The sequence below is a fragment of the Dysidea avara genome, chromosome 3 (assembly GCF_963678975.1).
Source record: "Dysidea avara chromosome 3, odDysAvar1.4, whole genome shotgun sequence".
NCBI lineage: Eukaryota > Metazoa > Porifera > Demospongiae > Dictyoceratida > Dysideidae > Dysidea > Dysidea avara.
This window is the reverse complement of record NC_089274.1, coordinates 40242775-40255762: the sequence shown is the minus strand read 5'-3', so window position 1 is coordinate 40255762 and position 12988 is coordinate 40242775. Positions and strand designations below refer to the sequence as shown.

The window sequence follows — 12988 nt, the reverse complement described above, 5'->3', positions numbered from 1 at the left end:
ATTGTTTTTATAACACATACAGTAGTTAGTAATTCCCTCCTTTTCATATACTGTGTGTAACATAGCTAGTACTCTTGTGAGTGTACAGAGATAGCCATATGCATAATGATGACACAACTAAAACTGATGACAAGTACAGAAATTGTGTAAAAATCATATCTTCAAGTACTAGTGTCTACTGATGTACCACACTACGTCTTGTTTCTGTCATACTTGATACACCATGCTATCTTCAGATAAGTGAGAGCAAGAGGGGTATGTATACTCACCACACTATACATTAACAGCTTTACACTTCACTTTGAATATATAACTTAAGATGTAGCTCTTCCTCTTTTCTGGATAGTCTCTTAATGTCGAACTTAATGTATTGTGCTCCTGGCTTTTCCTATTTCCAGCAAGTACAACACAGTAATCATTCCAATATTCTCGCAGTAGCTGGCTAGTACTAGTGGCGAGGGTAAGTCATGGTCCAGTGTGACTGACTGGGCGGGGACTCAGTGGCTTGACTACACATTGAATACCAAAAGACAGAATTTGTGAGTCGTATATTACACTCACAGTAAATTTTCGCTACTTCTGTCTGATAACAAAGTTGCGGAGAGTGAAACTTTTAATCAAAACGACTTTCTTCACAATGGCCAGATTTTCAATTCTCCACAACCAGTGGCTGGGTGTCGATTTCCAAGCTCAGTTCACCCATAGTTCACCCAATACTTCATCATTTCCGAAAACACACTTCTCCTTTTCCAAAAGAAACTAAACAGTGGTGCTGCGAAGCAGTATGAAGGAATACGCCATACACCACTATGTACACTGGCCCCAATGAAAATGGCGGTGGCTTGGTTACTATGGTTTTTAAAAAGAAGGCGTGGTTTTGCAAAGTGTCTATTATACTGACTATTAAAAAAGGCGGCCAAATTACCAGCCAATTAGAGTTAAAAGAAATTACTTTAGGATGCAGTAAGAGTGAATATAGAACATAGCTCAATTATAAAAGTTCAGTGTTAAATTTTTGAATTAGTTGTATATGATCATTCATTCTTGGCTGTTCTAGATATCAGCTGTTTCAGTTGCCAGTTACTTTCATGTACACACCTGTTTTATAGTCAAGGTGTTCTTGCATCGATTAAATTTTAATAATTGTATTCTTGGCCGCTTCAAATATCAGCTCTTTAAGTTACCAGTTACTTTTCACTTCAGCTGAGCTGTTTTTTGTTTTTGTTTTTTACATTGGGTTCCAGGTACTTGTAGTTTCTTGGGCGCACCTTTTTTACAGTGAAGGTGTTTTTGGGGTGGTCAATTAATGCACATACAACAAGCATATCAATTAATATGAGCCTATCGAGCAATACACCGAGCATGTCGAGCAGTACACATACACTGAGCATGATGAGCAATACGCATACACTGAGCATGATGAGCAGTATGCATGTCGAGCAATACACATATGATGAGTAGTACACATGTCGAGCAGCACACATACACTGAGCATGTCGAGCAGTGCATACACATACACTGAGCATGACGAGCAGTTCACATACACTGAGCATGATGAGCAGTACACATGTTGAGCGCCCACATACACTGAGCATGTCGAGCAGTACACATACACTGAGCATGAAGAGCAGTACACATACACTGAGCATGACAAGCAGTACACATACAACGGGCATATCGAGCAGTACACATACAACGAGCCTATCGAGCAGTACACATACACTGAGCATGACAAGTAGTACACATACAGCCTGCCTATCTAGCAATACACATACAGTGAGCATGATGAGCAGTAGACATACAATGAGCATGTCAAGCAGTATGAATATATTGAGCAATGCACTGAGCGTGACGAGCAGCAGACAAACAACGAATATATCAAGACATACAGTGAGCATATCGAGCAGTACACATATACAATGAGCATATCTAACAGTACGATGAGCATATCTAGTAGTACACATAAGCTGAGCATGTTGAGCAGTAAACATACAACGAGCCTATCTAGCAGCACACATACAGAATGAGCATATCAAGCAGTACACATACAATGAGCAGGGCTAACATACCATTATGGGGAACTGAGATTAACCTTCAGAGGCTGTTTTATTCCCACTGGAAATGTTGGCATGGGCAAGGAGTGTTGGTACTGATTGTAACATCTTTGGAGAGGAGTGTATGTACATTTGGTAAGCATTGCTGCTCCATCTCCCAAGGACTTTGATGAGCCAATCTGGTATGCCTGCTGCAGTAGCAGTGGTCGCTACACCACTTCTAAAACTGTGACTAGAGTAGTTCTGCTGGCTGTAGCTCGTGTCCTAGAAGGTGACGAATGGCGTTTGTGAGCTGCTGTCTGTTTAATGGGGAAATCTGCCACCTTTAAAAAATGGTGAATTGTCCTGAGGTTGTAGGACTGCCTCAACATATAACTGTAATGCTCTGACAGGGCAGGTGGATGTGCCACTAGCGTGAATGGTGATTGTATGGCCACAACGGAAGGGGTCTGTCTTAGACTGCTCAATGAAAATTGTATACTTATTGCCAACCAGTTGCACATGCTGCCAGGTTAGGGATGGGGTTGCAAATTCACTGGCTCTCAAGAACCCATAAAAAGCATAGTAAATGCTGCCCAGAGCAGACGTTTCTCAAGGGGAGAGAAAGAAGAGTCAACGCGGAGTCGTGATTTTAATGTTTGGAGGATGCTGATGGTAATGTGTAGGCAGGTGCGAGTTGATATGCCTTGTAACCTCTTGATTCCTGTGCAAAGCAGGTGAAGCAGTTCATCTTTTGTAGGGTCTTCAAAGCCTCTGTCTAGGTGTTCCAGACGGATGCCAGTATACTTTGATGGTTTTATACGATACCTGGCGAGCCATATAGCAGCAGAAGTATCATAGGGTGAGTGATGAGGCTGGGAAGGCTACAGTAGCATTATTGAGCACAGAATTGATGAAGTGCCTTAAATCCAGCTTGGTATGTTCTCCTGGTTGATGCAGCAACCCCTAAGGATTAAGGAGTCCCTTAAGAACTGGATCGGCCATGCACGGATGGTATCTGGGTTGTTGGCTGCTTCCGGGTCAAGTCTGTGAAAACATTGTACCTGGAAACGGGAGAGAGCATCAGCAATGCAATTGTTAGTGCCATCAATGTGAGTAACTATGATATGTATATTGTGTTGTGCTGCACAGAAATAAAGCATGCGGACAAGGGCCATAACTTGAGAGCAAACTGTGGAACCTTTTTTCCAAATGTCTACAGCTGCTTGTTTGTCACAATGTACTGATACTTTCTTTCGAGGCCAATGGTGGCCCCAAGTGTTGACTGCTGATGCTATGGCAAATAGCTCCTTCCATGCAATGTCTCTGCCTATTTGGTCAGTTGACCAGTGTGCTTGGACCCAACGTTCAGACCAGTAAGCCCCCAGCCAAAGGTGCCGGAAGCATCCGTATACAGAGACATTGAAGGGGAGGTGGACCAGCTGCTCTCTAGAATGTATGATGTTCCACTCCAGGTGGGGAGAAAGGCCAGCCACCAATCGAGATCTAAGTGTGCATCTGTACATAAGTGGAGGCGGTGATGCATTCGTGATACTGTGCAGCTAAGATCTATCTAGCAGTGGAGGAAGACTCTACCAGCTGGGATTACTTTGCATGCGAAGGACAGCTTTCCTAGTAGTTGATATTTGGTGCATTTGTCCTTTCGCCTAAGCGACTGAATTGATAAAATAAGGTCTGCCTTTCTTTCTTGTGAAATAGTGGTGGTCATCCCCTCAGTATCTATGACAATCCCCAGAAATGTGAGTCTGGTTGAGGGTCCATAAATTTTAGAGGTCTTAACAGGAGCGTTGATGGTTGTGCAGAGTGAAAGCATTGCTTGCAGATTGTGTGAGAATTCTGTTGAGCCAGGTGAGCCAGCAGTAAAGAAATCGTCCAGATAATGTAGAACATGGCGCACACCATGGTTGTGTTGGAGGGACCAGTGAATAGCATCAGCTAGTTGGTTAAAGAGGAAGGAGGAAGATCAGAGGCCAAATGGGAGACAGGTATCGATGTAAAATTGGTCAAGCCATTTAATTCCAAGGAAGTTCCAGTCCTGTGGTCTCACCAGGATGAGGCGGAATGCATTCTTGAGATCTATCTTGGCCATTAAAGCACCCCTTCCAAACGTGGATACTATTGCAAATGCATCGTCCACTGAGCAGTAAGATAGCGTATAGTCCTGCGAATTGATGGAATCATTGATGCTGGACCCATAAGGAGCAGATAAGTGGTAAATAGCGCGCCAGCCCCCATTGTGCTTGGGGACCAAGCCCAGTCCTGAACAACGGAAGTTGGGGAGTGGAGGGGTTCTGAAAGGACCCAAAATGCAGCCTGCTTGACACTATGCGGCTATGTTAACATCTAGTATGTCTGGTTGCTGGGATGCGGAGGTTAGGTTGTTGCTAAAATGCGTGAAGTGTAGTCCGGTGTAGCCGATGTCACAGCCGTGTTGGAGATTGTAAATAAGAGCTTGCACATATGTTTGATTGGGGTGAGATAGAAGTTCACCTATGGAGATTATGTATGTTGATTGGGGTTCTGTGTACCTTATGTATTGTAATAAGATTCTGTAGTTGCAGTGGTAGGTACTCTGCAGGGGTGCATGGTGACTTTGGGGGATTAGTGAATGGTATGTGCGTAGGCTGGGGAGCTTTTGTGCCCAATTAGTGTGTATTAGTTCGAGAGTGCATGAATATGTAGCAGTTACGTCCCAAAGTACTAGTATAAGGGGTGTGTGCATGGAGTAAGTCTTCCATGGGTGAATTGTATTCTAAAGGTTCAATGTAAGATGCATTGTGGCCACTGTCTACACTGCTACTGCATGAGGTGTGTTGTGAAAGTTTAGTGCGTGTGTACCCTATAACACAGAGTGTGTTCCAAAGTTGTAGTGTATGTTGTCACCGCATATTGGAGGTCCGGGTTCTCTGCGATTAGGTGGTCTAGTGCGTTGCGAGCTGTCACGAAAGGGCAAGTGAGGGGCAGTTGTCTGGGAAGTGGTTCTTGGCACCACAATAGGGACATGGCCAACATTGTGTGTTAGTATTAGTAGTGCTGGTAATGGTTTCATGCCATAAGTCTGGGAGGCGTTGATCCCACCTAAGGTAAGGATTGGAGGCAGCCATGGTGCGGAATTGGCTGTCATACTTGGGCCAAGCCTTTAAGGGAAGGGATTGGCTGGCGGAGGTGATAATTCTCTGGTAGCCAACCAGCTCAAGGCTCATGCAGGGTTGTGTGTGAGAATAACTGTCAGGTACGTGTTCCATGTCTGCATCCACATGGGAAATGAAGATATTGGTGGAGGTTTGTGCGTGCTGTGTTGTGTGGTGTGTGTAGTATCAACAAATGATGTCTTGTCACGCAGTACAGAGAAATCAACATACTAACCTCTGAGGATCTGTTGCTGCAGTTAGGTTGGTACTGGCACTGACAGTTGCTGGGCTGTGTAGTGGGGTAGCTGAAGTTGTTGGAGCTGTTGTGGTGGCAGCTGTACAGGCTGTAGTTGGTGCTGTAATTGCTGCAATGGTGACTGTACTTGCTGCAGCTGTGGCTGTATTTGCTGTAGCTGTGGCTGCACCTGCTGTGGTTGTGGTTGTACTTGTACTTGATGCAGTTGCGGCTGTACCTGCTGCAGTTGTGGCTGTAGTTGTTGCAGTTGTGGATGTACTTGCTGCAGTTGTGGCTGTACCTGCTGTGGTTGTGGCTGTGGCTGCACTTGCTGTGGTTGTTGCTGTACTTATGGTTGCGGCTGTACTTGCTGCAGTTGGGTGTAGGGTGTGGGGAAAGTAGCACTAGCAGCGAGTGTCGGGTTCTGTTGGAGTGACTGGGTGGCTACAGGTAGTCCGTTGGCAGAGCCATCGATTGATGCTGGAGAGAGGGGAGCAGGTGCCGGTCTGGTAGAAGGTACTGTTTGACTATAAGCAGCCTGGCGAACGAACTGGTCGAACAGTCTTGCAAGCTCTGAAGGGGTGGCTGCTGCAATAGGCGATGAGTAGATGATCTGCTGTTGGGCTGCTGTAGTCCATGATGAGGAGACGACCGGCTTCGGCAGCGAGGATTGTTGGGAGGTAGGAGCTCCTTGCTGTTGCAGCACAGGGTGGGTTCCAGCACAGGGTGGGTTCCTTACTGTTGCAACACGGGCCACTGGTGGGAAGCTGGAACCCATCTTGCTGCTGGGACGTAGACGATGGATTGGGATTCTGCTGCTGCAATTCTGTGCTGGAGTCTTGCGGTGCGTGAATGGCATCGTATAGCCGTTGAGCCATTGCCGCTTTTGTTCCAGTTGTGACCAAGTGGCGGGAAGCCAGTGCAGACGTAGCACTTCTGCGTCAGCTTGGCGAGTTGGGCAATAGTGGCCTGTGTTAGGTCTTGGTCAGCGGAAGAACTGGACTTCTTCGACTTCTTCGATGTTTTGGGCATGATGGGCTGTTATTCAACTGATAGAGCTGGACAGAATCTCCAACTCCAATACTTTCATTTGTGCCTTGAGTTGAGTGCGCACATGCATAGCTATAAATAGTAACACTGCATGGTGCACGTGACCCATTGTCCCCCCTTTACCTCCCGTAACAGTCAATGATGTTGACTTTTATTTACAGAGTAAACAACATTATATTATTTTAAATTCACCCAAACCTGATTTTTGGTCTGCATGCCTGGCTACCTGCCTGCCTTCCAGCCTGTCTGTCTGCCCACCTGGCCAAACCCACCCCCACCTGCTTGCCTGCCTCGCTTGCCTTCCTCGCTTGCCTGCCTCACTGGCCACATTCAAAGTTAAATGATGCATTGTACAGCCACCATTTTATGTCGCAGTACTTAACTCACATTTGGCATGTGCCTTTTTGGATACCAACGAGTCTCTTCCCTCTGTGCTTTGCCTTTCCTTTTATCTTAAATCATCATGGTCATCTTCTTCACGTAAAGAAACCATACAGAGACATTAATTTTAATTTTCAAGACTCATGTTAGTGAGTCACGCAGTCACCTAAGCCAATGCAAGTACAACCACTGGATATATTATAATACATGTGTAAAAGATTTGATTATGGGTCAGCTGGTGGTATGTTCTTGCTATGTTTGGCTATGATAAATGGACAAATCCTAGAAATATCACAGAGAATTTCAGTAATGCGAGTTTAATGTTTTAGGTAATGCTATTGAATTGTTTATGGCATATTACAGAGTTTACCAAAGGCCTAAATTGGTAAGCTTGCTAAGCTTGCTAGTAGAGTGGTTATTTCATGTAGAGTAGTAATTTTGTGTTATCAGTAATGTAAGTGTGCAAAAACGTGCTTGCTAATAGCACTAGCTCTCATCTTAGCCCAATGTTTTCACTCATAGAATAGCAAGAATAACAAAACGCTTTCCATCTGAATAGTTTTCATGGCCAAATCCAAAACATGCACTAATCACATGAGTATTAATTGATCCCCACAATCAATTTTGGTATTAATGTTTATATAATCACTGCCCAGTTATAGCTCGGTCTACATTCAGATGTAGCCTGTGCAAGTTACCAACTGGGCTACATTGCAGAGCTCAGTATAACGGTCGGTCACCGGTCAATATCCGGACATACGCATCACATGACCGCTCATAATAAAGTTTTACCGGTCAATAATGGCCGCTCAAAAACGTGCGGCAACAGCTAGCAGTTTAGTGGATAAAGGGAAGCGGAAGAAGTGACAAATCGCCCACGGAACTTTTGAAAAGTGGCAGAAGCAGTACAACGCTGATTACCAGACGCTTACTTGGCTTCGGTGCGATACGGAGAAGAATGATAAATCCACCATGGCAGCTCTTTGGTGTGAAATCTGCCGACGATACGAAAGGAAGATCACAGGCCAGCAAAACTTTTCTCGGGTATAGATAGAAGGTTCCACGAACCATAGAACAAGTAACGTGGTCGATCATGCGACGTGTTGCCAGCATTCTGCCGCCATGAATTATTTGAAGATCGGCCAAGCGAAGGATAGTGGCGAGCCGCTGACGTCTGTTGCACCCATTGTACGATTGTTAATGAAGCTAGATGCCCAATCATGCGAGCGTCTAAGACGCAAGTTTGATTTGTCTTTCACCATGGCTAAAGAAGGAATTCCGTTTGCTAAGTATTCTCCTTTGTACCAACTAGAAAGTAGGCATGCAGTTGATATGGGTACTACTTATAATAATGATGTATCCTGCAAAAGCTTCACTCACTTCATTGCTGCATCACAACGATCATCGTTTATGGAGTTTTTGAAGGAGAAAGTCTCTTACTTTAGCTTTCTAATGGATGGTACCACCGATGTTGCAAAAGTTGAAGATGAAGCTGTAGTGTTATTGTACTGTCAGCAAGATGACCACCGTAGAGAGATCAAGTCTTGTGCCAGGTTCTTGTCAGTTGGTACAGTATGCAAGACAGATACTGATGGCTTGCTGAAGTGCCTGGGAGAAATACTTTCAAACAAATTGGGGATCGAGAATATATGTGATCAAGCAAACGTCTTAGCATGTAACCCAATCTTAGTAGGAGGAGGAACTGATGGGGCGTCAGTAAATATTGCCCAACATTCAAGCATCAAGGCAAATCTATGCCATAGTTTACCATGGATTTACTGGAGCTGGTGTTTTGCACATCGTTTGGAACTAGCATCCAAGAATGTGGTTTTGTTAGCTCACTGTTTAAAAGAATTGAAGAAATGTTACTAAGGCTATATTATTTGTATGAGAAATCCCCTAAAAAGGTTCGGGAATTAAAATCTATTGTTGAAGATCTTAAAGAGGTATTTGATTTTAAGGAGAATGGCTGTCTACCAGTACGTGCACAAGGTTCTCGGTGGCTAAACCACAAACGAAAAGCTCTACAAAGGATCATTGATCAATTTGGTGCCTACCTTTCTCACCTAGCTACCCTATGTGAAGATGCTTCACTTAAATCTCAAGACAGGGCTCGCCTAAAGGGATACTTGCTGAAGTGGTCACATGCAGAGTTTTTGCTTGGAAGTGCTTGAGGTTCTTAAGGGGCCAGCAATACTTAGTTTATGCTTGCAGAAATTAGACTGTGATATTGTAGACGGCCTCAAGCAAATTCTTAAGACAGTGAACTCATTGAGATCATTAAGAAAAAAGGGCCCATCAGAGTGGCCCACTGTCAAATTGGTACAAGACAGGGTTGTCAGTGAGGGAAGTAGTGTCAGTTACCAAGGAGCAACTCTTAAAAGTTACACAGTTGCCACATTAGAATATTGCAAGAAGCAAGCTCTGGGTGACCTAGACAGGTTGTACAAAACCATTCAGGAAAGACTAGAGTGGTCAGACACTGGTGTGTTGAGGGCAACAGTAGCCTTTTTAGACACACAGAGCTAGGTAAAGAGGCCAACTATTGACTCTACTGATGATGAGGATGCTTCACTGCAGGATGTTAAAGATATCATTGAGTTGTTATGTTCATGCTTTAGAGATCCACTGGAGGCAACAGATGTCAGCGTTCTGTCCATGCAAGATGAAATAGAGGATGCTTTGGTGTATGCCAGGTCTTACCTAGGAATAGAGAGTACTGACTATCGCAAGGTGTGGTACAATCTGTTTGTTTGTCCAGATTCAACAAAGTGGCCAAATGTTTTGATGCTGTGCAAGCTACTTTTTAGCTTACCTTTCTCTAATGCAAGAGTCGAACAAATCTTTTCAAGTTTGAAATACCTTAAAAGCACCAAAAGAAACAGTCTCCAAACATCCACACTGAATGACCTTTTGGAGTTATACATTGAAGGGCCCACATTAGCAGAATTTTCAGCTGACAGTGCAATTGAATTGTGGCTAAGCGAGTGCACACGAAGACCTCAACAGAGTGCCAGGAAGAAGTACAAGTCAAGAGAACAGACTGCAGGGTCATCCTCCACTACTGTAGATGAACTAGAGTCCGATGAAGATAGTGAAACACAAAAACTCACCCTTGATGAATGGGACCGGTGGTTTTGTTCCAGTGATGACTCGGACATATCATCTGATGGTGACTAACTGTACATCTACACTTCTTATACATTTTTAATAGTAATTCATTGCATTAAATTAATCAACAACGAAAGTGTTTTTAAGCATGGTTTATTACATAATGTACATCAAATAAAAATGTTGCTTAAAAATTATTGAAAAGAATTGGAAATAAATAGAGCATGTTATCTATGTATGTGCATAAATTATTTACAGTTAAAATATACTAAAATAGCATATCTGTACAACCTATTCTTTAAAATTTTCTGGCGGGGGCATGTCCCCAGACCTCCCTACAAGGCTCATGGAGTGTGCTTTGCACACTGTAAGGTATCACAAGGCATTTCCTTCACATTCAAAATTATGGCCTATCAATTCTAACTGATGACCTGTCAAATCTCATTTTAATCTGACATTTTGACAGATCAAAATAAAACCATTATATTGAGCTCTGCATTGTGAATGAATCCCTGGTTGTTCCTTTGAACTGAGGTGTAAAAGTGTTGCATGTTATACAGTGGTGGTTCCTTTATTATCCAAACTCGTTGGTAATCAAAAAGTTTGGTTAATTGAAGCCCATTCATTTACACTGTTCAACCACTCTAATAGAACATATACTTTAGACAAAATACTCTAATAGAAATGTCACCTCCACAGTTTGGATATAGAAAGTTTGGATAATCAATGGCCGGATAATGGAGGGACCACTGTAGTTGTAACATGGCAGCGAGAGCCTGATACATACACCCAATGCCTGAGAGCACTAGTGCAGCAAGGGTGTACATATCAGGCAAATCCCAGGCATATGCATGTTGCCAGCTGACGTACTGCATGATAGAGAGCATGGAAGGTTGGGCTTTATACATCACCCAGAAACCAGCTCATCTTTCCTTGGCAGTATTGGTTAAGCATAACCAAGCCCGTAAATGTCTTCTAAGTGACCATAAACCCTTCCAACAGGTTTCTATGAAATTTAAAATTTTTCTGTGTAAGAATTTTATGCTGACTGACTGACTAACTAACTGATACCTCAGCCAAGCATAACTCAACTGTGGTTAAGACTACAAGCTTGATTTCTTCACTGTTCGACATCACTTTGGCCCGAGATGTGCCTTTTGCTAACCACACCAGCTACAGTGCATACATCATGGACTTACCTTTCTCCTCCTTTGTGCCCCATTCCTTTCTCTACAACTGCATAGGTGTTGATTAGCAGTAAATGAATGATGGCTTTCGTGATTTCTGTAGTGATTAGATTGAATGTAGAGACATTTCTCATGCTGTTCTTTATTTGTAATGCTATATAATGAGTAGAACATTTTGTACCTGTAAACAAAGCAGAATTCCCAATTTTATTCTTAGTAAATGGTAATCCAGCCATGCGTTTTAGTCTCAATTTCCATAATGACTGGATTGATTGAAGAGGCGCTTCTTTTTTCACTTATAATGAGTGGAACAAAGCTGAAAACAAAACAGAATGGCTACATTGCTTTCTTAATAATATATTATAGTTGGAGTGTGCATTGGATTGCTTATGCTTCAGCATCATTCTTGCCTTTGGCATTGGTTCACCAGTCATAAATTGTGACCAAAACAATCCGAATTGCACATTAAAAGTTTCAAGATAAATAGTTAATAAGAATTCAAACCATTATATGTAATATTCCAAAGATAATGACCACGCTATGAAATTTACCCAATTTATCCACTTCCAGTACTTGTAGAGTTTCCTGCCAGATAAGATAGAAAACCTGAACAATTGGACAAGCAAAGTACTATCACAAAGAGGTAGGGGTGGTGGGGTGGGGTGAACAAGAGATATATGATGTAGACCACGAAGTCCAGACTTTAGAATGCAGGGTTGTGCTGGCTTTTTAGTAGTTGATATGCAGCAAAATCAACACAGAAAATGTTTGGCTAACTATATCAAGCCATCCGGCAGTACACCACTGATTCTTGTCAAGCCAGGCCCTTCTCAAGGCCAACAACTACCATTTGAGCTTGCCACACCACCCAGAAAAGATGTCTCTTAAAACCAGCCTTGAGTAGTTTGAGTAATGCTGAGGGTCTAAACCAATAGTATAGTAGTGTAGCTATCCCCTGGTGGTGTTAGTTTGATTTTGCCTGATGTGTAATTTGGATCGCTTTTCTAAAATGTGGTCACAATTATTACAAAAAAAGTAAACAAACAAGTGTAATACATTTGAGTAGGGTTCAAAGAGATAAAAAGCAAGGGAACACGTCAGGCAGCTGTGTTCATTTTGGTGGGAAACCCTACTGCACTCAAATTGAATTTAAAAATGTCAAACCCAATTTTTGGTCTACCAGCCTGCCTGACCACAGTCATATGGCTAGAGGCCAAATAAAGCAGCACAGGCCACAATTCATACCACAATATCAAACTCACTGGCGACATGCCTTTTCTAGCTCCAATGAGTCAATGTTATATAAGGAATCATTGTATGGTGCACATGTAAAGCATGTACATTGAACAGAATAGTGGAAAGGTTAGTGAGAAGCCATGTTACTGTTGTAATTTATGTTTTTTTATTAAGGCTCTACAGCACAGTGCTGAGGGTATGTAGGACACCTGGTCCAATAGCCTGTTTAATGTTATAATTTGTAGACTGAAGTGTGTCCTCCTACTTAGTGTCATTGTACACACCTTCAACACTTACTTCCTGTGCATGATATTTTCTGTAATGGCCTACTAACTGATAATATGTACATATGCTATTGCTGTGACTATAAATTAAATTAACAGATCGCCGATGTCCTAATCTCACAACACCATCCAATGGAGAGATAACACCATGTAGCTCTGGTAGTACTGGAGTGGGTTATGAAGGAGATACTTGTAGTTTCACATGTAACACTGGTTATGAGCTAACTGGTAGTGACACTAGGACCTGTCAGAGTGATGGGAGTTGGAGTGGTAGTGATGATGTGTGCCGAAGAGGTATATCTAAAATTATTGCTTTACA

General features: G+C 42.8%; 2 protein-coding genes across 2 annotated transcripts in view; both read left to right on the top strand.

Moving 5' to 3' along the window:
- The window catches only part of LOC136250971 (uncharacterized), a 184812-nt gene that overhangs the window by 30810 nt on the left and 141014 nt on the right, over nucleotides 1-12988 (top strand). The window lies entirely within an intron of this gene.
- LOC136250969 (sushi, von Willebrand factor type A, EGF and pentraxin domain-containing protein 1-like) overlaps nucleotides 1-12988 on the top strand; it is a 105994-nt gene that overhangs the window by 73207 nt on the left and 19799 nt on the right. The window contains exon 5 of the mRNA XM_066043326.1: nucleotides 12769-12963. Coding sequence (XP_065899398.1) covers nucleotides 12769-12963 — 195 coding nt within the window. The remainder of the gene's footprint in view (nucleotides 1-12768; nucleotides 12964-12988) is intronic.